At 47.8% G+C, this 23,761-nt stretch overlaps 8 protein-coding genes across 8 annotated transcripts; 3 read left to right on the top strand and 5 right to left on the bottom strand.

The window, feature by feature from the left end:
• Positions 1-116: 116 nt before the first annotated feature.
• Positions 117-3,462, top strand: F4807DRAFT_454311 (SPT16-domain-containing protein; the record flags this gene model as incomplete). The annotated part of the gene is made up of 5 exons (XM_048000561.1): positions 117-293; positions 368-452; positions 517-638; positions 696-2,301; positions 2,351-3,462. 5 exons carry the CDS (start codon positions 117-119, stop codon positions 3,460-3,462), a joined length of 3,102 nt encoding a protein of 1,033 aa, XP_047849467.1.
• A 577-nt stretch (positions 3,463-4,039) lies between these two features.
• F4807DRAFT_465181 (glycoside hydrolase family 61 protein) lies at positions 4,040-4,947 on the bottom strand (the record flags this gene model as incomplete). Its single annotated transcript, XM_048002243.1, has 3 exons — positions 4,040-4,320; positions 4,477-4,833; positions 4,899-4,947. The coding sequence occupies 3 exons, from the start codon at positions 4,945-4,947 to the stop codon at positions 4,040-4,042; spliced, it is 687 nt and encodes a 228-aa protein (XP_047849466.1).
• Positions 4,948-5,746: 799 nt separating this feature from the next.
• F4807DRAFT_454310 (FAD/NAD(P)-binding domain-containing protein) lies at positions 5,747-7,208 on the bottom strand (the record flags this gene model as incomplete). The annotated part of the gene is made up of 3 exons (XM_048000560.1): positions 5,747-5,911; positions 5,983-6,285; positions 6,342-7,208. 3 exons carry the CDS (start codon positions 7,206-7,208, stop codon positions 5,747-5,749), a joined length of 1,335 nt encoding a protein of 444 aa, XP_047849465.1.
• Positions 7,209-7,561: 353 nt separating this feature from the next.
• F4807DRAFT_300951 (uncharacterized protein) lies at positions 7,562-10,144 on the bottom strand. Its single transcript, XM_047994936.1, has 3 exons — positions 9,700-10,144; positions 9,473-9,627; positions 7,562-9,403 (listed from the first exon to the last, which is right to left on the bottom strand). The coding sequence occupies exons 1-3, from the start codon at positions 9,863-9,865 to the stop codon at positions 7,916-7,918; spliced, it is 1,809 nt and encodes a 602-aa protein (XP_047849464.1). The 5' UTR covers positions 9,866-10,144; the 3' UTR covers positions 7,562-7,915.
• A 1,785-nt stretch (positions 10,145-11,929) lies between these two features.
• Positions 11,930-13,555, top strand: F4807DRAFT_445103 (alpha/beta-hydrolase). The gene has a single exon (XM_047999706.1). The coding sequence runs from the start codon at positions 12,177-12,179 to the stop codon at positions 13,164-13,166; it is 990 nt and encodes a 329-aa protein (XP_047849463.1). The 5' UTR covers positions 11,930-12,176; the 3' UTR covers positions 13,167-13,555.
• A 641-nt stretch (positions 13,556-14,196) lies between these two features.
• Positions 14,197-16,595, top strand: F4807DRAFT_445101 (uncharacterized protein). Its single transcript, XM_047999705.1, has 8 exons — positions 14,197-14,495; positions 14,561-14,622; positions 14,675-14,691; positions 14,799-14,989; positions 15,045-15,352; positions 15,411-15,713; positions 15,775-15,990; positions 16,072-16,595. The coding sequence occupies exons 1-8, from the start codon at positions 14,339-14,341 to the stop codon at positions 16,306-16,308; spliced, it is 1,491 nt and encodes a 496-aa protein (XP_047849462.1). The 5' UTR covers positions 14,197-14,338; the 3' UTR covers positions 16,309-16,595.
• Positions 16,564-17,840, bottom strand: F4807DRAFT_300856 (pali-domain-containing protein). Its single transcript, XM_047994935.1, has 2 exons — positions 17,408-17,840; positions 16,564-17,336 (listed from the first exon to the last, which is right to left on the bottom strand). The coding sequence occupies exons 1-2, from the start codon at positions 17,623-17,625 to the stop codon at positions 16,835-16,837; spliced, it is 720 nt and encodes a 239-aa protein (XP_047849461.1). The 5' UTR covers positions 17,626-17,840; the 3' UTR covers positions 16,564-16,834.
• An 820-nt stretch (positions 17,841-18,660) lies between these two features.
• On the bottom strand, positions 18,661-19,904 carry F4807DRAFT_300854 (uncharacterized protein). The gene is made up of 2 exons (XM_047994934.1): positions 19,716-19,904; positions 18,661-19,649 (listed from the first exon to the last, which is right to left on the bottom strand). Exons 1-2 carry the CDS (start codon positions 19,884-19,886, stop codon positions 18,840-18,842), a joined length of 981 nt encoding a protein of 326 aa, XP_047849460.1. The 5' UTR covers positions 19,887-19,904; the 3' UTR covers positions 18,661-18,839.
• Positions 19,905-23,761: the final 3,857 nt, after the last annotated feature.

Below are 23,761 nucleotides of genomic sequence, written 5' to 3'. Positions count from 1 at the left end.
CCTTCTTTTTGTTGCTCCATCCCTCTTTTTTTTAATCTTCCCTACCACTTTCGACCGCCATCTATCTTCGTTTTATCTGTCATCTTTCGCCGACCACTCTCGGGTCAACTATAAAGATGGCAGACATCAAGATCGATGGCAAGCTCTTCCAGGAGCGCATTAATCATTTCGTTAATGCCTGGAAAGCCGATAAACGCGCCGGAGACGCCGTCTTCAATGGCGCATCTTCCATTCTCATCAACATGGGCAAAGTCGAGGAGAATCCCGATTTTCAGAAGAACAATGCTATGCACGTATGTCTCGCCCACCCTCTTCGCATTCTAATTATTCTCTCGAGATGCATACTGACCCGCTTCGCCTTTTCTAGTTCTGGTTGCTCGGCTACGAATTCCCTACCACTCTCATGCTCCTAACTATCGACACACTCTATGTAGTCACGACGGCCAAGAAAGGTGGCGACCATCCATTCCTTTTTTCTCTCATTTATGCGATCGCGCGGCTAACGACTATATACAGCTAAGCACTTGGAGCCCCTAAAGGGCGGAAGATTTCCTATCGAACTTCTAGTTCGAGGCAAGGACGCGGCGGCGAACGAGAAGCATTGGACCAAGATTACCGACACCATCAATTCTGCAGGAGTGAGTAGTCCCTGTTTCTGTTTCGTTCTTGCCTCCTCGATTAACCTGGTTCACCAGAAAAAAGTCGGTGTTATCGCGAAGGATAAGTCGGGCGGTCCCTTCGTCGATGAGTGGAAAAAGATCTTCAGCCAAAAATGTAAAGATATTGAGGAGGTTGACGTGTCCACCGCCTTGTCGACGGCCGCCTTATCCGTCAAAGACGAAACCGAGCTGCGAGCGATGCGAGCGGCGTCCAAGGCTTGCGTTGCGCTGATGACGCCCTTCTTCCTAGACCAGATGTCCGATGTTCTTGACCAGGAGAAGAAGGTGAAGCACAGCGTGCTCGCTGATAAGGTTGATAGAAAGCTCGACGACGAGAAGTGGTGGAAGACGGTCGAACTACCCAACAAGCAGAAACTCCCTTCGGATTTCGACCCTTCGTCTCTGGATTGGTACCTTGGTCCCGCCGTGCAGAGTGGTGGCAAATATGATCTGAAGCTTCAGTCAGAGCCTACCGCCGATAACCTTCACCCGGGTGTTATCATCGCCGGCATGGGTCTCCGATATAAGTCATACTGCTCTTCCATCGCGCGAACGTACTTGGTCGATCCGAACAAGGCGCAAGAAAATACCTACAAATTCCTCTACACTGTCCACAACTTGGTTCTTAAAGAGATAAGGGATGGTGTAGCAGCCAAGGATGTCTACAGCAAGGCCCTGAGCTATATCAAATCCAAGAAGCCCGAATTGGAGAAACATTTCCTCAAGAATGTCGGAGCAGGTATCGGTATTGAGAGCAAAGACCCGACGTTATTGCTGAGCGCCAAGAACCCGCGCACCTTGAAAGACGGCATGACGTTGTGCATAACAACTGGTTTCACTGACATTGAGAACCTGACGCCAAAGGACAAGCTTAGCAAGACCTACTCCTTAGTCCTCATCGACACTATCCGAGTGACCAACAGCGATCCAGTCGTTTTCACTGGAGATGCCCCTAGTGACCTCGATGCGACCTCATTCTTTTTCAAAGACGACGAGGAGATGCAGCCTACTCCAAAGAAGGAGAAGAAGGACTCCCGTGTAGGCGCAGTGGCTACTAAGAACATCACTAGCACCCGATTAAGATCCGAGCGCACTACTCAGGTAGACGAAGACCAAGAGAAGAGGCGTAGGGAGCACCAGAAAGAGCTTGCGGCTAAGAAGCAGAAGGAAGGCATGGCTCGATTTGCTGAGTCTACGGGAGGCCCGGATGGTGCTGAGGTGAAGAAGTTCAAGAAGTTCGAGTCGTACAAACGAGAAAACCAAATGCCTCTTAAAGTGAAGAATCTCGAGATACTAGTCGATCAAAAGAACCACACCCTCGTTCTCCCTATCATGGGCCGACCGGTACCTTTCCATATACACACCATCAAGAACGCCAGCAAGAATGATGAGGGCGAGTGGTCCTATCTGCGGATCAATTTCCTTTCTCCTGGTCAGGGAGTAGGTAGAAAGGATGATCAGCCGTTTGAGGACGCTTCGGCGCAATTTGTTAGGAGTCTGACCTTCCGATCTCGTGACGGTGATCGGTATGAGGAGATTGCGTCACAGATCTCTACTGTGAAGAAGGAGGCTACCAAGAAGGAGCAGGAAAAGAAGGATATGGAGGATGTTGTTGAACAGGAAAAGCTGGTCGAAATAAGAAGTGAGTCCGTTTTAGATGCTAAAATGATCCCATATTAACCTAGCTGCAGATCGACGCCCTCCTGTCATGGACAACGTATTCATACGCCCTGCGATGGAAGGCAAACGTGTCCCCGGAAAGGTCGAGATTCACCAGAATGGTATTCGATATCAATCGCCGCTTAACACCCAGCAGAGAGTCGACGTACTATTCTCTAACATTCGTCATCTTTTCTTCCAACCCTGCGCCCATGAGCTCATCGTGATAATTCATCTGCACCTAAAAGATCCTATTATCATTGGCAACAAGAAGAAGACGAAGGATGTACAGTTCTATCGAGAAGCTACGGACATTCAATTTGACGAGACTGGTAACCGAAAGCGGAAGTACCGTCACGGCGATGAGGACGAGTTCGAGCAGGAACAAGAAGACCGTCGACACAGAGCGGAGCTCGACCGTCAATTCAAGAGCTTCGCGGACAAAATTGCTGAGGCGGGTAAGAACGAGGGCGTCGAGGTCGACATGCCTCTTCGAGAGCTCGGCTTTAGCGGCGTGCCATTCCGAAGCAATGTCACGATTCAACCCTCGACAGATTGTCTTATTCAGCTCACCGAACCACCATTCCTGGTCATCACCCTGGACGATATTGAAATCGCGCACCTAGAACGTGTGCGATTTGGTCTGAAGAACTTCGATCTAGTATTTGTGTTCAAGGACTTTACTCGGCCCCCCGCGCACATCAATACAATACCTATTGAGTCTTTAGAAGATGTCAAGGAGTGGCTAGATTCAAGTGATATCGCGTTCACGGAAGGTCCCCTGAACTTGAACTGGCCCACGATCATGAAGACAGTCACGGCCGACACTCATCAGTTCTTCATGGACGGTGGCTGGACCTTCCTTCAAAACGAAAGTGACGATGAGGATGATCAGGATGAAGAGGAAGAATCCAACTTCGAGATCGACGAGTCTGACCTTGAGGAAGCCAGTGAATCTAGCGAAGATGAATCCGACTTCGATAGCAATGCGTCGGACGAAGCTAGCGAAGAGGGCTCGGATGAGGATGACGAAGGCGAAGATTGGGACGAGCTCGAGAAGAAGGCGTCACGCAAGGATCGCGAGAGGGCTGGTTCCGAAGACGAAGATCGTAGCCGCACTAAGAACAAGAAGCGACAACGCTAGATGTCGTATTAGGATTTGCGAAACTTGTCTTAGGATAGGAATCCGAACTTCGAGTGGCTAGGTCTGTGCGAGGGTTTGTTGATACTTAATGGGTTCATTAGGAGTTGAAGGTAGTGCTATGTCCTCGCCCACCTCGTCGAGCCACCAGTCTCAGAGTTGCAAGTTTTCAGTCTGCTACTTCGAGGGGAGGATGAGGCTAATCGGGCAAAGTACATGGCTTTTTCTAGTCGCTTTAGCTAAATAGTTCCAGGTAGAGCTCTACGAGGATGTACTGGTAATGAAAATGAATTTGACGGATTTTCGAATACTACTTGGTCTCTAGTATGTGCAGTAGGTACCTACCTACCTATGTTACTTGGGTGACTTTAATGTTGACATAAGGTGTATTAATAGCTTCGATTTCGGACATACGGAGCTGGGATACATAGGTTCGCACACTCGAATCACTCAATTATCGCAGACTATCGCGATAACGGGAATATGTTATAATTTAAGCTAAACGATATTCTTTTATCTGCGTCCCCTCACCACTCCTTCCCTTCCTCCTTCTCCAGCTCTGGTCTCGCTCAATCTCAACCTAACCAGTCCACACGGCCGGCCCCGGAGCCGTGTACGTGGTAGGCACGGGGTAGTACGACCACAGCAGGCCGGGGTCGCTCGGCTGGTAGGCGCCCGGGAACGCGACGAGCGGGCCGGGGGTCCCGCTGCCGCCGCCGGTGACCTCGACCTGCGCGCACGAGAGGTACATCTGCGCGCCGCCGACGGACTGGGCCTGGTGCAGGGCGATGGATTCCACGCGCACGAGGTACTTGCCGCTGGGCACGGCTGCGGGGATCGTTACGTTGACGACTTTTTTGTCTGCGGGGACGGGGATTAGTTAGTATCTGGGTAAAGGGGGGGTGTACAGTGGGAAAAAAAAAGGTAGAGGGTAGAATAGGGAGGGGGGTTAAGGAGATAGGTAGACAGTTAAGGGGTAAGAGGAAGGAGTGAGAGGGCAAAAAAAGAAGAACTAACTGTAGGCTGGCCAGGTAGCCTCGCTCGACCCCAGAGGCGGCACGGCGGTGATGCTCCCGATCTTGAACCACACGTTTCCCGCGGGCTCCCAGGTGTTGATGTCGGCGGCCTCGGGCACCTTGGCCATGTAGAACTGGACGGGCCCGAAGTGTGTCACGGCCGCGTTGGCCACGAAGCCCAGCTCGGAACCCGCGGCCACCGTCGCGGTGCCGGTGCCCGCGCGCGCCTGGTAGCACCGCATGTCCGGGCTCGTCACGCTCGTCACCCCGCCGTTCGACTGGTAGTTCTTGGTCATCCGGATCGAGGTCCATTCTTCGGCTTCTTCTTGCCCGTCGATGACGAGCTTGGAGAAGCGGTCTGTAGGTAGCAATGGGCGTCGCGTTAGTCTGGTCGCGGTGTGTTGCGTTTGGATGGGTACTTACAATGCGCCTGGGCGGCGCTGGTTAGCGCGAGGAGGGCGAGAAGCTTCATTTTGCTTCTGGGTACTGAATAACAAGTTCAACGGTGGGTTCTGGGTGAATAGGTCGTTATCCGATGGGAGAATCGCTCTCATGGGAGAGAAAGGCAGGCATGTTGATATACGCTACGAGACGCCACGCTACTCCACGAGGAACAAGTGTCAAATCCCGGGAAGCAGGTCATCGCCAAGACGAAGTACTATCGCCTAAGCCAATAGCCGCATGGTCGTCTGTACCCCAGATGTGAATCCCGTGAGCTAGACTAGCGTTAGAGATAATTGAGGACGGTGGTTAAAATACCCGGCTGTAGACTCAATGTCTCGCTCGGCAAGCAGGCTCGACCAATGGATTGGATAGGATATTATCCGGGAGACGAAATACATATATTCCTTTCGATGGATTTCCAGGGCGTGAGGACGTGTGGCGACTCTTGTAGCTTTGTAAGCTGCTTGGGGTGCTCTCTTTTCCAAAGCTAGGTACCTAGGCTGCTTTGAGGAATACGCCTGGATACCCTATTAGGCATCCAGGACGCCCGCTCGTCCGACTACTTTCTTCAGATTCCTGACGATGACTTGCTCCTCGGCTTTGTTCGGGATATTTCAGTACTGTAACTTATGACACAAAGCTTCACTCTTGGTGTAGGTAAGATATCTCCAAATTGGTATTATTAATAGTCTAGATCTTTAGTTCTATTACGACGCGATGCCATTAATCTTGTTCCGGAACTCCGATTCTACCCCTGATATGTTAATGATACCAAAACTACCTGAGAAGTCTGGCCGTATGGTAAATATAGGAAAACCAACGCTCGTTCAAATCTTAGCCTTGATCTTGGCTAAGAATTCAGACCCGGTGTCTTCAAATGGTTTGGCGCCCAGTTTGTGCCAAGCTCCAGCGGACATGAGAGCGATATTCTTTTCCTTCGTTGGGATGACGAAGCCAGCTTTTGCGCCGCCGAGATTGGCAACAGACTTATCCTACATTGAATTAGCGTCAGCAAGTAACATGTGAAAATAGGTGAACTTGGAAGAAAGTAGGTTGGACTTACAAGTCCTAGAGTCAACTTAATCCCGCCATCCGTCCAATGCGGGATGTATTTCTCCCTAGGCTTTTCGCCTTCTGTGGCGGAAACCACGTTATAGCCGACTATTTTGGCCTGACGCATCGCAGACCGTGAGTTAGGATGTGCCGTGTTATTCTCGGATACGTCACCACAGCAATAGATATTCGGTAGCGAGTCATCCAGTATCTGTAAAGTGGGCTTGGTGAGGATATGCCCCGACTCCGATATAGATGTCGGGCTCAGCGCAGCAACAAGCTTAGAGTTGGGTCTCTGACCAGTACAGTTCACCTTTGGAATCTATTAGCTTCAAGGTCGAAGAGGAGAATGGAAAAGGATGCACAAACCAAGCAATCGCACACGATCTCCTTGCCGCTCTTCAACATGACAATGCCCTTTTCCTTATCCTCGCTAACCACCCTGTCACCGGTAATAAGCTCAATCCCAAGCTCCGTAATCCCATCCCGCGCAGCCTTCTGCAACTCTGGACCGAAGCGGTGCATAACCGCATCCCTCGAATGCACCAAGACAACCCTCTTCTCGGGGTACTTCGACTTCGCATCCGTCGCCAGCTCGACGCCGGCAGCGCCCGCGCCCACAACGACCAGATCCTTAGCCTCGCGGATCCGCTTCTGCATCTCTCGCAAGAGCTCCATCCCCTCGGCCTTGTCGTCGGCCGGCACGCGGCTGGGCAGGGAGTCCGTGGCGCCCGCGCCGGTAGCCACGATCAGGAACTCGTACGGGATCTCCTCGCCGCCGGCGGACTGCAGGCTCACGGCCTCGCGCGAGACGCTCGCGACGCGGTCCTGGATCCACGCCACCTTGCCCCCGTCGGCCTCGAGGGATCCGGCGGGGAGGTACCCGCCGAACGGGATGAAGGCCTTGTGCTCGTGGCCCTCGACGACGCAGAATCGGGGCAGGACCCAGGTGAAGTGGAAATGGCCGCGGGGCTCGATGACGACGATGCGGTATTCCGAGTCCGGCAGCAGGTACTGCGCGATGGTGCGCGCAGCCGTGTAGCCCGCCATAGAAGCCCCCACAATGACGATATTTCGGGGTTTCTTAGGCTCCGAGGAAGATGACGACTTGGAGGAAGAAGACATCGCGTATCTCAGAAGCTTCAGGCGGAAAGATAGTGAGCGACGGAGGTTTGAGAGAGCGGAAGACAAGGCGAAACCGACGCCATCGATCACGAGAAGTGGCTTTTCCAACATCTTTAATCGCGATCCGGGAGTACCGCGCTCAAAGTCTATGTATAACCGGAGACGGAGAATCTAACGAGAACTTAGCTAACGTGTATATCGCCTAGAAACCGTAAAACATAAATTCCGACAACGCTTAATATTGGGAGGGTATATTTCAATGGAAAAATAAAGAACAAGATGAGAAAGGAAAGAGGAAAAGAATCACTATTTCTATGACCAACAATACGAACGAAAGCTGACTGTCTACCAGACTCAGGGGTCCGGCGGCTTGCTTATGTACATACATAAGTCCACTACGCCCTCGGATCAGATAAGATTAGATGGTTACGCAGTTTCAGCTCGACCAATGCTAATTGGCTTGCCATCCCCATTTTGGTATAATTGATCTTAACCCGAGTCCGAGGTCGGCTCGGAGCTCGGAGTCGGTCCTGACGGAACGGATTTCTCGGTGTAGACACACATCTGACACGTAATCACAGTCAGACCAGCTATTTCGCGTCTGGGCATTCTTTATTATATCAATCAATCCACAACGACCTTACGTGGTTAATCTTGGGAGAATCTAAGCCTTATTTCTAGCCTCAACCTTCAGCAAAAATATTCCTTGGTTTATCCCTTCATTCATTTTAGTTCCCACCTAATCCTGCCCCGAGATAGCAATTAGCAAATAGCTCCTCTGGGATGCTAGCAACATCCGTGAATGTGACCTTCAAACTTCAATAGTCCTCGAATGGGTTGTCCCACTCATCAATCTTTTTGCGCTCCCATTCTCGATTTATGTTGACTCGCTCTTCTAAAACGGTTTCCCGCACTGCTTTAGCCTCCTCTAAGCTCATTGGAAACCCCTCCACAAAGTTCATAATCATGTCAAATACCTCAGTCGGAAGCTTAGAGAATGGAGATATCAACGCTATCTGGCGCGCCCACCAGTCTCTCCGCTGAGGCGGGACCACTCCAGTTGATATTATGCGGATATTAGGGTCGATGAGGAACATAGTAAGAATCTTCCTATGCCCCGGCTTAGTCGGATCCCGTAGCTGAAAAGGCCGTACTTGGTGTTGGAACACGTTGGGGTAGGCAAGCATACGTCCGGGCCTTATGTTCACGTGTCCGATCTCCTGGAAGGGCGAGTCTGTCTCGAGAAACCATCGCGATTCCTGTTCGCTGTAATGTAATCCATTCTCTGGCGTCTCATCGCGGATGTACTGTCTGAAGTCTACTCGGCTATCGGTGACGTTTTCGACATCATAATCGTAGATCGCAGTGGCCACAATCCGATCGTTCAGAGCACCTTCCACGGACCAACTCTCACCCTTAAAGTGTGGCTTCTCAGGGGATAGGTGTATGTTGGTAAATTTAAAAACCACCTGTATACCAAGGGGAAAACTTGTCCGGAGATTCACCTTCGTAGCTCTGGGTGTTCCGTGAGCCTCGGGAATAATACGCTCACAACCGATCCCGATCCGTGGCTCAGGCCAACCAATTTTGTGCTGATGGAACCACTCCTGGTACTCCCGACAGTTTTCATAGCCCTTTCGATAGCAGCGGCGTCCATCGGTCATCGTGTACTCCACGTAGCTGTCCGGGATTGCGAAGTGGACGCCTTCAGGCAAGTAGAATTTGACGTTGGGTTTGCTTCGCTCATCAACGCCAATGCGAGGGTGTCGGAGGGGAACGAAAGATATACATTCTTCCCACAACGTGACTGCAGCGGCGACGAATTCCTCCAGCAACTTGTACATGTCGTCGTGGTCTTCTGGGTGCAAATCATTGATATAGCTCGCGATCTTCAACCCAGCTTCGCTCCAGTTGATATCGGTGGGCAGCCACTGGTGGCTTGCCCACCTGGATGGAGGCGTAGTACCAAGACGTCGTGTGAATGGCATAGTAGTCTCCCCTTCGCCAGCGGATGAAGTACAATTATGTAGGGGGATATGTCCGTAAGGTAGAACTCGTGTAGTACCGTATACTACTGGGAACAGAGATGGGTCTACAAGGTTGAGGACAGTCTGATCAGACTTGGGCTGCCAGTTTTTCTTGACTTCAGGTACGTCCTCCAAGGACTTGACGCTGGCTTTCAAAGCCTCAGCCAAAGAGGAGGGAATGATAATATCAGATTTGGCGACTGCCATGTCAGCATCCATTACGTCGACAATCCCAGTGACTTTTGCTTGCTTTGCCTTGACACGGAGTTCCTCGATACACTAGGTAGGTTACATTAGTCCATTACATTCCACGTACGTCGCATTTGGCAGCCACGGTAGATGACTTACATAGTCGAACATATTCTTAGAGAGAAATACATCTCCATTCAACACCCCCGATTGGATAGAATCGGTCTTTTTCTGCCAATCATCAACAATCGAATTGTCAAAGACCTTTTCTTCCCAACCGCATTGGTCCGTAATCCGGTTTATGAAATCCATCACTAATATACCAAAGAGTAAGTTGTTAGCTATCATGCGTTATAGCTCCAGAGAAGTGAAATTAGGTTACTGACTGCGAATCTCACGATAGGTGAGCCTGATACTCTTAAACCCTTGCCAGAGAGGATGAGGGAAGTAATGTCCCATAGGTCGTGACTGACTCTTGACAGAACATCTAAAACCGGGGAGCTTATGTTTCTTGCTATTGGCATTCTCTTTCAACGAATTTGGAAGAGACATGTTGTAGCAGCAGGAATGTTGAATGTAGTTATTGTGGTTTGGTGAAGAAGGATGAAAAAGTTTGGTGTATGATGGTTGAATTATGAAAAAACAAGTTTGAACTGATTGCGAGATAAATTTACTTGGAGGAAGGTTCTTGCAGTTTTGTCCCCGTTGCTGTTGCCATCTTTTCTCTCGCTTCAGCTTTTTTATCTAAACCAAAGCCCACGATAACTCTGATTGGGTAATACTTATTATAACTCAATTCAAATTGGAAAGTACGCTCTCACTAGGTAGGTACATCTGCGTCATTGATATTTAGCCTTCGTGGAACGTGATATCCATAGCTATAGGTACCTACATAAGGTAGGTAGGAAGCAACCGGATCAAATGATTGCAAGGTCTAATGTCATTTTGTTTTTAATTGTAAATTTTGCATGTAGCGTTCAAATAATCACCACCACATATAATCGTATAGATCTTGAGAAGAAGAGAAAATAAGATATTGCGTTCCCGAGTCTTCTTAACTCACCTACCTCGGTAATCACGCGCGTAGCTCATCTTCAAGCAGCCGACTTCTGAGCAAAGGCAAGCCCGAGACTCAATATTTCACACGCTATAAACCGTCGCGATGCGTCCCGCCATTATCTTTGCGCACCTGACATTCCGTTCGAGGCCATCGTCTTGGGCAGGGTGATAAAGCTACGAGTGGGCCGAAGCTCCCCATATATCATACCCCAGAGGTCTATAGGGCTCGGTAAAGATTGATCGGATAAGGCGCAGGAAGATGCCGTCTGCTATTTCCAAGTCTAGAATCTGCAGGCCCGGTTTGGTAAGATAAGTTGATGCTAAGATGCATAGGTATCCTTCAACATTTGGGTAATGGCCGTGTCTTGCTCAGTTATACTCCGTAGGTACCTCCTTTTCCGACTCTGGTAGAGAGTATTTAGGTTCGTCCGTCATGTACATATTAGTACTGGCTACGCAAAGCTCGCCTTCGTACCCTAACGGGTACTGCGCTTTAACTAGCCAAAGTGCAGGTAATTAGCCAAATACTTTAAAAGATAAGGAGTTTCTATATAAAATCCATGTACTCTGCTTGTCTTAGCAAGAATCCTTGTTTGTATATCTTTAAGAAAGATATATGTAAAGATACTTGGCTAATTACTTACACTTTGGCTAGTTAAAGCGCAGTACCCGTTAGGGTACGAAGGCGAGCTTTGCGTAGCCAGTACTAATAAGCGTGTTGGGCTGTTAGAAATCGGGCACTTAATAGGAGCAAGGCTCAATGAAAACCGTCCACCTCACAATCCTCGCGAGGACCTCTAAACCAGAGATTTAGGTGCTCAAAATCATCGGAGGCACGCAGGAGGATACCTACTTATTCATCAGTATATTGGCTTTCGAGGAGAAGGGATTTTTCCTCCGATAATATGCCAGAGACACTGACGGATAATTTCGGCGAGAGATAGGCAAAGGCCATCCAAATCTATGAGGACGTTATCGTCAATTCGATTTGCAACGTGAGACCATCAGAAGCCACGATTGGAGAAATCAAGTAGTAATATCATATTGACTTACTTATATTTGTTAGTAATCCTTCTTATTATGAAGCTACCCGAAAAGCTCCTTAAGAGCTCTAGCTCATTGCGATAGGATAGTTATCTATTAACGGGCTAGTATTTTCTTTACAGCTTCAATAATAATTAGGTAGTTTAAGAAAGGTTGTCAAAGGCAACAACAAAGTTAACGATAGAGGACTTTAGTAGTAATAGTACCGAAGTTAAAAAGATACCTAAGTATTTTAGATCTATACAGGCATGTCCAACCTAAGTTAGGAGTAGTTGGTGTGGATTACTGTGCCTTTAGTCAAACCTACCGTGCTTTTAGACAGTTCGCTGGCATCTGGGTGGGCTCTCGATCGGAAAAGGCGGAGGAAAACGTGGACAAATATATGAATTTTAATGTTTGTGTGGTATTGATTGGTAATCTGACAACATGATATCCAGCTATGTAGGTACGTTGGTTGGTTGGTATTAGATCATGCACCTGCATAGGATATTTGACATTTGTTCCAACCAACAACCGACAACCGTCCGCCGCCCGCCGTCCGGTGGCCTGTCCTATCCCCTCACAGCAGTTGTACACCATACAGACATTCCAGATATTCCCCGGCCAGAGCCTGTAGCCCGCGCGGCCGGTCCTCTCTTGTAAAGAGTGAAAACCCTCCGGTACACCGGCTCCAGATTCCCAGGCGTTTGTAGCTTTTCCATCTTTACTTTTGTTGGGGAAGCGTTGCGACCTGCACGCCGCCGCCGCCGCCTCTATCACTATGGAATCATTTCAACGGAAAACAATCACAACGACCCGTGGCTTTACGTATTCCTACTACGTTTCCACCGGCAACACCACCCGGCCAACTCTACTTCTCCTACATGGCTTTCCTGATGATGCCCATCTTTGGGATGGGATCGCAAAGCAATTAACGCAATACAACCTAATCATACCCGACCTTCTCGGATATTCGAACACCTCCAAGCCCACAGACCCAGCTGCCTATAGTTCCGCTGGGCACAGCAATGACTTAGTCGATATCTTAGATACTGAGCATGTCGAAAAAGTCATTTCGGTCGGACATGATTGGGGTTCATTTATCGCACAGAGGCTATACCTTCACCATCCAACCAGGGTAGAGGGCCTCATATTGCTGGCCCTCGGCTACATACTACCATCTACCAATCAGCCAACCTTGGAAGAAGCGAATGCGATGTTTGAGAAGTTATGGGGTTATCCTGCCCATGCGTACCAGGAGTTCTTCATTTCGGATGATGCACCTGCACTCCTAAGAGCGAATATAGACCGCTTTTACCATGCCATTCATGGTGCGCCTCGTGACTGGACAAAGCAAATATGGTGCCAAAGAGGGGAGATGAGAAAATGGCTGAGTGACAAGGACCGAAAGGTCGAGTTGCGCGGCTACGCCCAAGATCCAGCGTTTCGACAGCGATTTTTGGAGCGGTTTCAGCGGGACGGCTTTGAGGCTCCCTTGTGTTACTACAAAGCAATGTATTCCGGCGTGAATTCCGATAGCATCAAGGATCTCGACAAGGACAGGTTGATCGTTCGTGTGCCTACCTACTACATTGCGTGTACGCGGGACCCTGTATGCAGACCGGAGCTGTCAATACCGGCTAAGCAGGGAGGTTTCTTGCCGGACTGGGAAGAAACCATCGTTGATAGTGGTCACTGGGTCCCATTCGAGAAACCTGAGGAGGTCGCTGAATTGATGAGCTCGTTTCTGCAGAAGAGGTTTTCAGCTTAACCAGCTTCGCTCAGCTAGTTGCTACTCACGAAGGAACACTACCTGAAACAGCACTTATAGTGCTGTTGCTGTACACCTAGTTCTTTGTTTTCGATGTTTCTAGACCCTGCGGCTTAAAATAGCCCTGGAGATCACAGTAAATCACCACTATATTGGCTAAACGCAGCTATCAATAGCGGATACCTAAATATGCCTCGTGTACTAGGTAAATACCTATTCACTACCTACTTTAGCACCTACGTCCGAAGGTTATGAACAGGGCCATTATAAAAACAACAATACAAGTCATATGAAAGGAAGAGGATTGTTGAGAATTGTGTATTTAGGTAGCTAGCTAGATGTATCCACTTCAGAAACCCCGATCACCATTAAAAGTGCCCTCTCAGGGATCTCGAGTACTTTCTCTTGTCCAGCTTTGCATAACTACAACAACGTGAGGTCGTAACAGTAATACCAAATTAGATAGCATACTTACCACCTACCTGGGTGAATACCTCAGTATCAAAGGAAAACTCGCAGTACATATATGACAGTGATGCCATTTTGGTTGAGATAACATTCATGTCAAGAATGAAATAACACGATTGGTTATTGTCTCATAAATGGATCAACCCTAAATGGCTCTTAGGTGGGACATCATCATCTCGATGTAGCAGTAACTTCGTGTGAAAGTTTAGGATCGATGCCAGTCGCAACGAACACGACAGAGTAATAAAGACACCTAAGTTATATACGAAGTCGTACGTAAGCTCTGGGAGAATATGTGGCACGAGCAGAGTTAGAGAATTCTGCAGAGATGAAATAACCCAACCAATATTATAAAACCAACATACTAGGTATCTATTCAGTATAGCGGCTAGCTTTGGTTGACGAACCCACATATCTGCAAAATGTTTTGCAGTTACCCAATTGCTGCCGATCTGTGTCTAATCTGCATATACGGCCGCTGACACGTCACAAGCCATACTTGCTGGAACTAGACAGATGGCGGGGGTTCATTTGAATTTGATATCCATTCGCATTGGTGGCTTCAATGATGATGAATGTTTTCCAGGCCTTAATTTCAATATCTAGGTAGAAAAATGATTAGAACGTACTCTTATCTACCTAGAAATTGTGTCTGCGTCAGGCTGTATGTTCTATCTACAAGGATCTTCTTAACATAGCTTCAGATGCCGCCGCGAATGAAACCAGAAGCCCTTTGGAATTGCGATGCAAAGTCCATCCAGCAAGAACTGTTGAACAAGACGCCTAAACTGTTTGCTGAAGCCGACAATGTGGAAATCTGGAAGACGCCAACAATCGTTGTCGTTGCTGGAGTTGACTATAGTGAGTACCCCTGAGAATTTCAACCCATATCTCCTATCTCGTAAATTCTAAAACATTGGATAAAGAAGTCGAGCAACGTAAGCTTGGCGAGCAAGATATGAAATTGCTCTGGGACCATAACCGCCAGGTAAGTCATTACAGGCATCTTTCACAATATACTAAAGCTTACATCCAGTCAGTTTCGTGATATTTTCTAGTGCGTACCTACACCCTAGCGGAATTTCTTTACCCTCTTTAGGGGAAGCTTAAATCCATCATCCAAGTAGATATATGAAATACTCACCTCTTCATCTCGTGTGGCAGTGTCATTGAGCAAGGCAACCTCTGGAACCGACTTCTGGTCACTAAAGAGACATGGACTAATCTCACGACAAAACATAATGTCTTCCCCTATTTTACCGAGTCTGTTTGCAATTCCAGTCCATGGGAAAAGGATGACGACAACACATGGAATAGTTTTCACTCACGGGACCCATTGAATGGGAGTGGCGACCGTAAGTCTTTTTTGTATGATTTGACTAATTCATTCGATCTAACGATAATGTGTAGTGGAAACATGCTATACTATCAAGTTCCTTGAACGGAATCGTATGGCTGGTGAAACGGAAGAGTCATGGTCTTTCGGACAAACCGCTGTTTATCATCGAATGCATTCCCGAAGTTTCTCATCCGTCTGGTTCTTAGTTAAGCCCTCTCCTGACCTTAAGTCTCGATTACCAGAAAAGCTTAACGAATTCTGGTACGATGAAGAATTTCGTTATTCCCGCCATCCATTGATCCACGTCATGATACTCTTCGTTTCCCTCCATGGTTGGCGCGATTACATAGCCGCCCAGAATTCGAAACTCGAGCAGTTTGTGCGTAATTAGATTCAAACAGGAGCTGGCACAGATGTAGGCTAATGATCATTTACAGGAAGGAAAATCGTTCTTCTCGGGGACGGACGCCGTCACCCAAAACGATTATAAACTGTGCTTCGAAGATTTGCAGAGGCTTCAACGACTTCGTCGAGAGTTATTGAAGGCTACTTCTGTTCTAGATGCTACTGCGGAACTCAGTCGAAGAATCCGCAGTATAATCCCAAAGATAGCGGTCCATATGAGACGAGAGTTGATGGCAGCTATATTTGAGGAGTTAGATGACTTCGATATAGAAGTAAGATACATGAAAAGCTGTATTCTGGGACTCAGGGAGCGCTCGTCCGACGCAACCAATCTAGTCAGTGGAAACCCAAAATGTTACGTCTTAACTTCCGTTGACTGACCTCTCTCGACCACAGTTCATAAGCATACTAGAGCATATCAATGGCAAACTAGGCCTCGGGAATACGGTTGCGAACGAAGCATCCCAAGCAACAAGCGCCCAGGCTTTGAGTGTCATGACCGCAATGGCCGTGAATGGCCAAATTGGGCATGAGCTAGAGAAGGAAACCTCAAACAGGATTCGCATCTTGACGATAGTTGCATCTCTATACCTCCCGGTATTTCTATTGGCGGTAAGTCAGAGCCACGAAACAGACAATCCATAGTAGGAAGATTTATCTTGGCGGCTAACTACCCATGAAACACGTATCTAGGGACTGTCTAGTTTGAGTTCTGTCAACTCCGATTCAAGGACATTCCTAGATCCTAGAACTTTCTGGAAGTTCATAGCTGCACTAGTTACTGTGGTGGCTGTGGTCTGGTCTATCATGTTTGTTCTCCAAAATGTGCCAGCGTATGAGGAAAGAGACATATCGACAAGAAAAAGGAAATGGGGAAGAGGTTGGAAGGAATGGGCTAAGGAATGGGCCAACATGGCTTGTTTCTCTTAGGCCTTGAAGTTTAGCATTAAAGATCCTGCAATCAATCCGTTACTAAGTATTTGCTTGAGGAAATTTTGCAATTCGATAGGTAAAGTTGTAGTCCTCTACAGCTGAGGATAGCGACCCTTTTTCTATGCATATGCTAGACCTGTGCGCGCAAGAAAATTTCGTTTCGAATAATCCTCAACTCATTTAGTGGAAGATCTCTGAATTATTCACATGGCAAGCTATAATCATGCGCAGGAGAAAGTGCTGATAATCATCATTAAGTAACTAACAATAGAAAATTCAAGGCCATAACTCTCTTTACAGTGGTATCAATTCCGCATTCGATTCGTCCATAAAGTCATTCATTAATTGTGAAGGGTATAAAGCCGACCAATATGCTTCGTAAAAAAACGAAACATCTCCCTTTCCCGTCTCTTTAACACCGCTTTCTCCATTGTCCCATCCACTGCACGCCATCGCACTCGTCATAATTCGTTCGAAAAGACACATCAAACATTACAACCCACTCTGGCGCCCTACCCCTGAGCTACCAGCGCCACCGTCTCCTCCCGGGCGTCCCGTAGCCCTCCGGGACATTCTTAACCCTGTTTTCGCGCCGCCTATGCATGCGTGCGCTACAGCACGTGAAGAAGACCACGAACGTGGCCAAGAAACTGCAGATAGCCGAGGCCAGGAGCGTCCAGCTCGCCGCGCCCCAGGTAGCCGAGGCGCTGACGTCCGCGTCGTTGATCTTGTTCTTGATGATCGCGAACGCGACGAAGTCGCACACGAGGGCGACGAGTGTGACGACGAAGGTAAGTAAGGAAATGAGCGCGGCGAGGAAGCTTCCCACGATGCCGGCGCCGAGCGCGAGCAGGAAGGCGATGAAGGCGAGGCCCGTCGCGATCGGGTGCAGGATCATGACGCGCGTGAGCGCCTTCGACGAGTCCTCCGTCGCGTCCGAGAAGGAGAGCCCGTTTACGTTCTCGTCGATGATGGAGACGGGGTTATAGCCTACTTCGGATTTGGAGCAAAAGTCTTGGCCCGAGCTAGAATGTGCGCTGTCAGTTACCTGGTCTCGTGTATTAATTGCGAAATATGGGAGGTGGATTCGACTTACGCTAGGGTGTCGCGCACGCAGTACCCGAAGGTGCCAAAGGTGATACTGGGATTGCGGTCATTGTTATTAAATGATGAGGATGAACCGCTAGTGAGGTCGACTTTCAGCATCGAAATGCGATTGACGACTGGAGCCGAAATATCGGTGATGATTAAGAGCACCGTCGCTGCGAATAGCAGGAACGTGCCGATATGGTGGAAGAAGCCTGTTCGCGCCATTGCGATAGAGCCTCCGTCAGTGTACGCTGTCTTGTGTATCGTGTGAGCGACACGGAATATTAGTGAGAGAGAAATATGTATATACGCGGATATATGTATATAGGTATAAATGAAAGTTGCGAACCGCCCAAACAAACGTAGGATAAATAAAATCACACGAGACACACGAACGGATTCATCGTCAAATATATGTAAGCATGAAGTCTGGGGTACGCAATTGGCTTAATGGTGGTATTATTGAATTTCCTTGGCACAAACATGCCAGACCGTTCCTTTCGAGGCTTCGGAGCGTGATGTGTGACGATCCCCTACCCGTTACACCTATGAGATCGCGATTCGATACGTAGACAATCGATCTTGCAACGTCATACGGTAACCTGATGACAGGCTCGTAATCCTCATCCTGAAGAGCCCTAGCGGATAGTCGGCAGATGTCCATGTCGGAAGCGTGGCTCCAGACTCATTTCGGCTTGTCCCACCATAACTGCCGTCCAAGGCTATACACAGCCATACAAATAGAGCTGAAGATTCGTAGTGACGTCGTGGCTTTGCAGGTCGGGTGTAGTCTTTGTTGGATCCTTGTGGGGAGGGCCGGGGTTCTGGAGCAGTCTATCCTATGCCTTGATTTGACCATAGATGACGGCGGCCTGCAGCTAACCATGCAACCAACGGCAGCGCCCGAGTCAAAGCCAACGACACGTCATCAATTGCCCTCGCTGTCGAGTCTAGCAAAAACCAGCCACAGCTCAAAGGCTATGTCGGCGCAAACTCGCAAACATTTGCAAGTTTAATATTTTTTGGTGATGCTGCGCGATATAGCAAAAACAAAATAGTTTCAGCATTGTTTGTAGGCTAGAATTCGGCATCAAACCTTGGCATCCCTTGAATGAGCGATGCATCGAAGGATACAGCGCAAACGCCCAAAACGCGCCAAGTACTGGGTAGTTTTCTGTTTGCCGGGATCGTAGGTAGCCGTCTAGGCAGGGTCTCTTTGATTTCAAAGAGGTTCCTTGACATTCCAAGCCACGACTTTCAATATCGAGGGCTTGAAAATAGATCTCATGTCGCGTTGGACTTGATCATTGAATGATCCTTCCCGAACATAATTGGCTCGAATGTATATCTCAATCGACGGAATGAAGGTTTCAATATGGCATCCTTGCGACCCTTAGGTGTAGAAAAGAGTAATTTCGGACAGCCATCTACCCTTTAGATCATTCTCCTTTGGTTTCTGTTTCGATTGGATTCGGTGGTAGGTCCTCACGATCTGAAGGGGTGCCACCAAATGCATCAGGTGCGTCATGAGTTGAGGCATCTAAACCCACGCTAGGATTAGACTTGAGCGACCAATCATCGAGTTTTCTAGACGAAGTTTTATCGGGGAGCGGATCAACAGGCGGTTGATCCCGAATCGTTTCGTTTGCGAACGCAACCAAACTTCTCATAACAGCCGGTATCTTAGCATCATTCCGCCGCGCCCTAATCCGTTCCATCAGGAAAACTTCCGTAGACGTAAGACGCTTTTTCCCGAGCAAGACAGTCGCTGCCCCCTCGGCCCTCTCCTCCGCGAAACTCGTGGAGTCTCGCGACAGTTGTTTGGCAGCATCCCAGTCCCGTAACGCCGGAGCCATGGCGCCTGCCGGTACGCACTGGCGCAAAGCGGCCGCCATGAATGTCTCCGGTCCATCATTCGGTGGCCATGGCCCGTGTAGGGGATTCTGCTTGATTGCATGGTTATGGTAGTATGACCTATTCGCGGCAAACATGTGTAAGGTGAATGTTATATAGGATATGCCTAGTTCCTCAAGGGAGGGAGTGTTCTTTGTCGCCCTGGAAGGTGGTATCGGGTCGATAGGGGTAGTTATAGACCCTCGCACATCATATTCGGCACCCCATGAAGAGGTAGTTGGATCTCTAGCGGTATTCGGATCTTGCGAGATGACAACGCGCGTGATGGGTGAATCGTTCACTAGGCCGCTCGCGGTGCCTGGTTTGGTTGTGACTACAATGTAAGAAGAGTTATCCTATATCGTGTACCACTATTAGAATGAAAGCTTCCGATATTGTTGTCAACAGGTGCATATACATACTTCGAGCTTCTTGAAGGTCTCAACAGTCTCGTGCGAAAGCTTTTGGACAGCTCGTAGGACAGCTCGGCGCTCGAAGAAGGTTGTAGGCGTAGGGACGCATTTCACAAACACTGTTCGGGAACTCAGAGACGGTTGCAGGAGCTCCGCGAACGCCGATGCCATACGCGACATCTTTGCTAAGAATTGGTGATTCTAAGGTGATGAAGAGTGATCAAGAGTGTGCTCAAGACCAGAATTCATATGGGTTTCACTATCGATAAGCTTCTATAGTGGGGTCATTTGTCATAACCTAAATAATCACAAATGTCATAACTTCAATTATTGCATACTGTCTTTATTTATCTGTATCCATACATAGAATATAATTATGAATATTGTCCTTCCCCCCAACCCCTTAACTTCGTGAGCAAAGAGAATACTGAACTCCATTGAATGGCTGATACTGAAACTTCACCGATTTGTTTAAAGATCAAGATAATTGAAACTATTCAAATATGAACTGCAATTGTGCGTGTGAGTGGAAATAACGTCTTCCTTTGACACGTTGAATAAGACTGATGGACCCTTGACATACACTTTCAAAATATCAATTATCTGCTCAGTTTTTATAAAAGGGATCTTGTTTTCTATTCATATTAAATGATTCCGTTATTTTTGGTTTCATGCTAACAACTTAGATGAATCCTGACGGTTTCTAAATTCGCTAAAACGCCATCAGGTATTACTCCTGAGGTTCAACAAGCGCCATATAATGATCTTTGATTGATGTACAATCGTATATTTCCTGGGTACTGATTCAAGGGTTGGGATCTACTAGTTATCATACTTACAGTGCTTTGTTGTTAATATCTCTTAATGGTCTCAAGTAGTAGGGGGTCGTTGAAAGAACCAGCGCTGAGCATAGGTGCTGTGATTGATGATCTACCTACAAAACATTATTAAGGATATCAAAATTATTGACTCCATATATGAGCATGGTAGAAACCCTACTTTCTAGCTAGCGGCACAATTCTTCTCGGACTGTTATATAGTAGGTATATGAAGTCAGTTCACGTCAGTGCTCAGTCGGGACCTCCCACCAAGGAATGACTTGCTCATACCTACCATTATACACACAACCTTGTTAAACTCATTTTCATTTCAGGAGTAGTTGGATAGAAGTAGTTGAATAGACAGACTCTGATGGTAGTCCACATAGGTAGTTAGTTTCATGGCACGTTTTTCATGCAGAACAGTAGTGCACTGCATCCTCAGCAAAGAATGACCGCCTCTGTACATATAAACAACATATTCATAAACACATCGCACAAGAACTAAATTCACCTCTTGTGTGAACTGTTATGCGACCTTCTATCTATCTCGGGCGCTTTTTGTCAAGTTAGGTCCTAAACAGTCACCCCTTGCATGAGTTGATCTTCGGAATGACAATATAAAGCCTCTAAAATGAAGCAATGGCAATGGCCATGCTACGATGCGCGAAGAAGGGCACTTACTACAGTGTTTCAAAGTCACTGAGCTTCCATAGTTAGAAAGAATAGTGATGGTCATCAACGCAAGTAGAAGCAAAGATTCAGTGCCGTGATGTCCACACCCGATGAAACGTCTCGTAGCATGTATCTGCTCTACCTATAAGGGGTTTGCGGACTAACTTACTATGTATATGATAAACACGTCCCCGTTCTGAGGATCCAAGTAGGATCGAACTTGATATTGAGTCCCCACGATCTTCGTGATTACTCATTTCATCTTAGCATCTTACCTAATTAAGCCTCTAAGAAGGATGCGATGTCGATCGGATACCCTGAGGAATCGTGAGCCCCAGTTCATGTAAGAAACTAGCTTAGGAGATTTGATAAGTTTACTCTGATCATCTCTACGGCACGGTAGGTAACACGTCATCGCCGGAGATTTGAAGCGATGTGCCTTTCTACCTTACCTACCATTGAGAATGGATCATGATTGGGGGCCCTATCTACACACCGAGATAACGTTTCACTGATTATACCCGATTAGATCCGGGCATTCCAAGAACCATCAAAGCGCCTCCCGATAATTAAGAATATCTATCACAAACCCCGATTCGCTGGCTAGGTTGAATTTGGGATTGGCAAGGCGGCTTTAAAGCGTGCAGCTGCAATGATTACAGCCAGAACTACGTACCTCGCCCCTTGCACGATAACGTGGTTGATAGACGACGAGACAACCTTACTAAGGCAGTGAAACAAACAGTCATCATGTGCGAGGCTCAGCTACGAATCAATGGAAATAGAAGCACTGGATGAATAAAGTAAGGGTGCTGTCGATGTCAAGCAAGGTATATCCAGCTGTGTGCTGCTGCGCCTAACGCAACAGGATTCAGCCGAATAGTAATACCGCTTTGCCGCTGGTGTGACTGGTCTACGGCGTTTTAGTACCTCGGGTAGGAAGAGTTCGAGTTATTGTCTCCCCGTATTGGTCCCTTGATACCGCCTCCGTGATTCATACACCACATACCTGCTAGTATAGGTACCTATCAGCACTTGCTGTCTCCCATGACCATGGCACCGGATCCGAACGGTTAACTGGCTGGCCTTCCTTTACCGAAGTAACGCATGGCGACGATGGTGCGTAGTACAAGTCGTTAAGCCGTCCACTTGACGTTCGAGAAGGATATTAGGGCCGGCACTTGTAAAGCTCGGAGTAGTTTCTCGGGCCTCATCTAAGCCAATCGTTTATCCCGCGTCTCTGGTTCTGGGAATTCGGGGGGCGGGGGCGGTAAATACCTAGTGGCTATGAGCGAATTTCATCTAAACTCGCAAAATCTTACTTCTTCTTACTTTCATCTACTGTTTGCCAGTGGTCGAAAGAATTGAACGTTGCTAGGCTTGCTATCCTTGTATATTCAAGGTTGCACTTGTTAACGTCCAATTGAGCACGGGGAGAAAACGGGGAGAACTGCATATCAACTTAAAATAGTGGAGAGGTGTCGATTGTCGGCGATCCGGTACACTTCGCCGAAAATTAGATAATAATTAGTGGGCTATATAACGACAGTGCCCTAATTTTGAACGTCTCCTTTTTATGACCTGTCAGTTTTCTCGAGCTGTCAAATGTGTTTGTTGGTAGCCTAGGTACCTACCTGGTGTATATTTCTTTGTGCCATGTCTAACATAAAAAAAGGTCAAGATGCATCAGACGCAATAGATAATATTGCTGATGTAGGTATCAAGGTAGAAAATAATAGTTTCTAAAAGTTCTTAGATTTGGTGTGGTTGCTATTCCTTAGGACCTATGCACGCCAATTTGGGGGTAATTGGGGGAAACTAGCACATGGAATCGGTTCCGATTTTGGAAGGTAGTGGTCATTTACGAGGTATGCCACAGACGAGTTTGATCTCAGAAACCATCGATCAATTGGAAGTACCGAGGCAAGACGGCGTTATTCTTGCTACCGTTGTCGGCGTAACATTTACGAAATACTACCTAGCATCGCCCACCCACGCGGCCTACATACCTAGGTCGACATGGATACGTAGTACATATTTAAATCGCCAAGTCTTGGGATCGCTTCAAGGATTTTAAGTTTAAGATAGAGCTGCAAGTCAAACCTGTTTTAAATGGTTTCGCGTTATTTTCGAAAAGTCGGGATTAAAGCGAAAGAAAAAGAGAGTTTGTTCCTTTAAGATTTGATACTTGAGATGAGTTTACCGATGTCTCACTATGACGCTAATGACGAGTTAGAGCTTGGATGTCGATCACGCTAGATAAGGCTTCAGGTTCATATGCGTGTATGTGGTATTCATACGATGTGGTGCCTTCGGGCCGGTACTAAACCTTGTGACGACTCTCCCTCGCCCGGGTATTTCGATATTTTGGGTCAGGCGAACATACAATGGGATTTTCCCGGATGCAAGGTCGACCTTCCCCCAGACCCCCGCTTGGAAGGCTATTTGGCGCGTCGAGACGTTGGAACTTTGGATATTACCTGCCTACGTAGTATGGGTAGGTAGCCTCCAAGCGTCGCTGAAGAATACCGATGTCTGGAATTTGCGGCACTATCAAGAGAC

This window comes from Annulohypoxylon truncatum (assembly GCF_022578515.1).
Source record: "Annulohypoxylon truncatum strain CBS 140777 unplaced genomic scaffold F4807scaffold_49, whole genome shotgun sequence".
NCBI classification, from domain to species: Eukaryota; Fungi; Ascomycota; class Sordariomycetes; order Xylariales; family Hypoxylaceae; genus Annulohypoxylon; species Annulohypoxylon truncatum.
The sequence above is the reverse complement of the archived record's forward strand: the minus strand, read 5'-3'. Positions and strand labels throughout refer to the sequence as shown.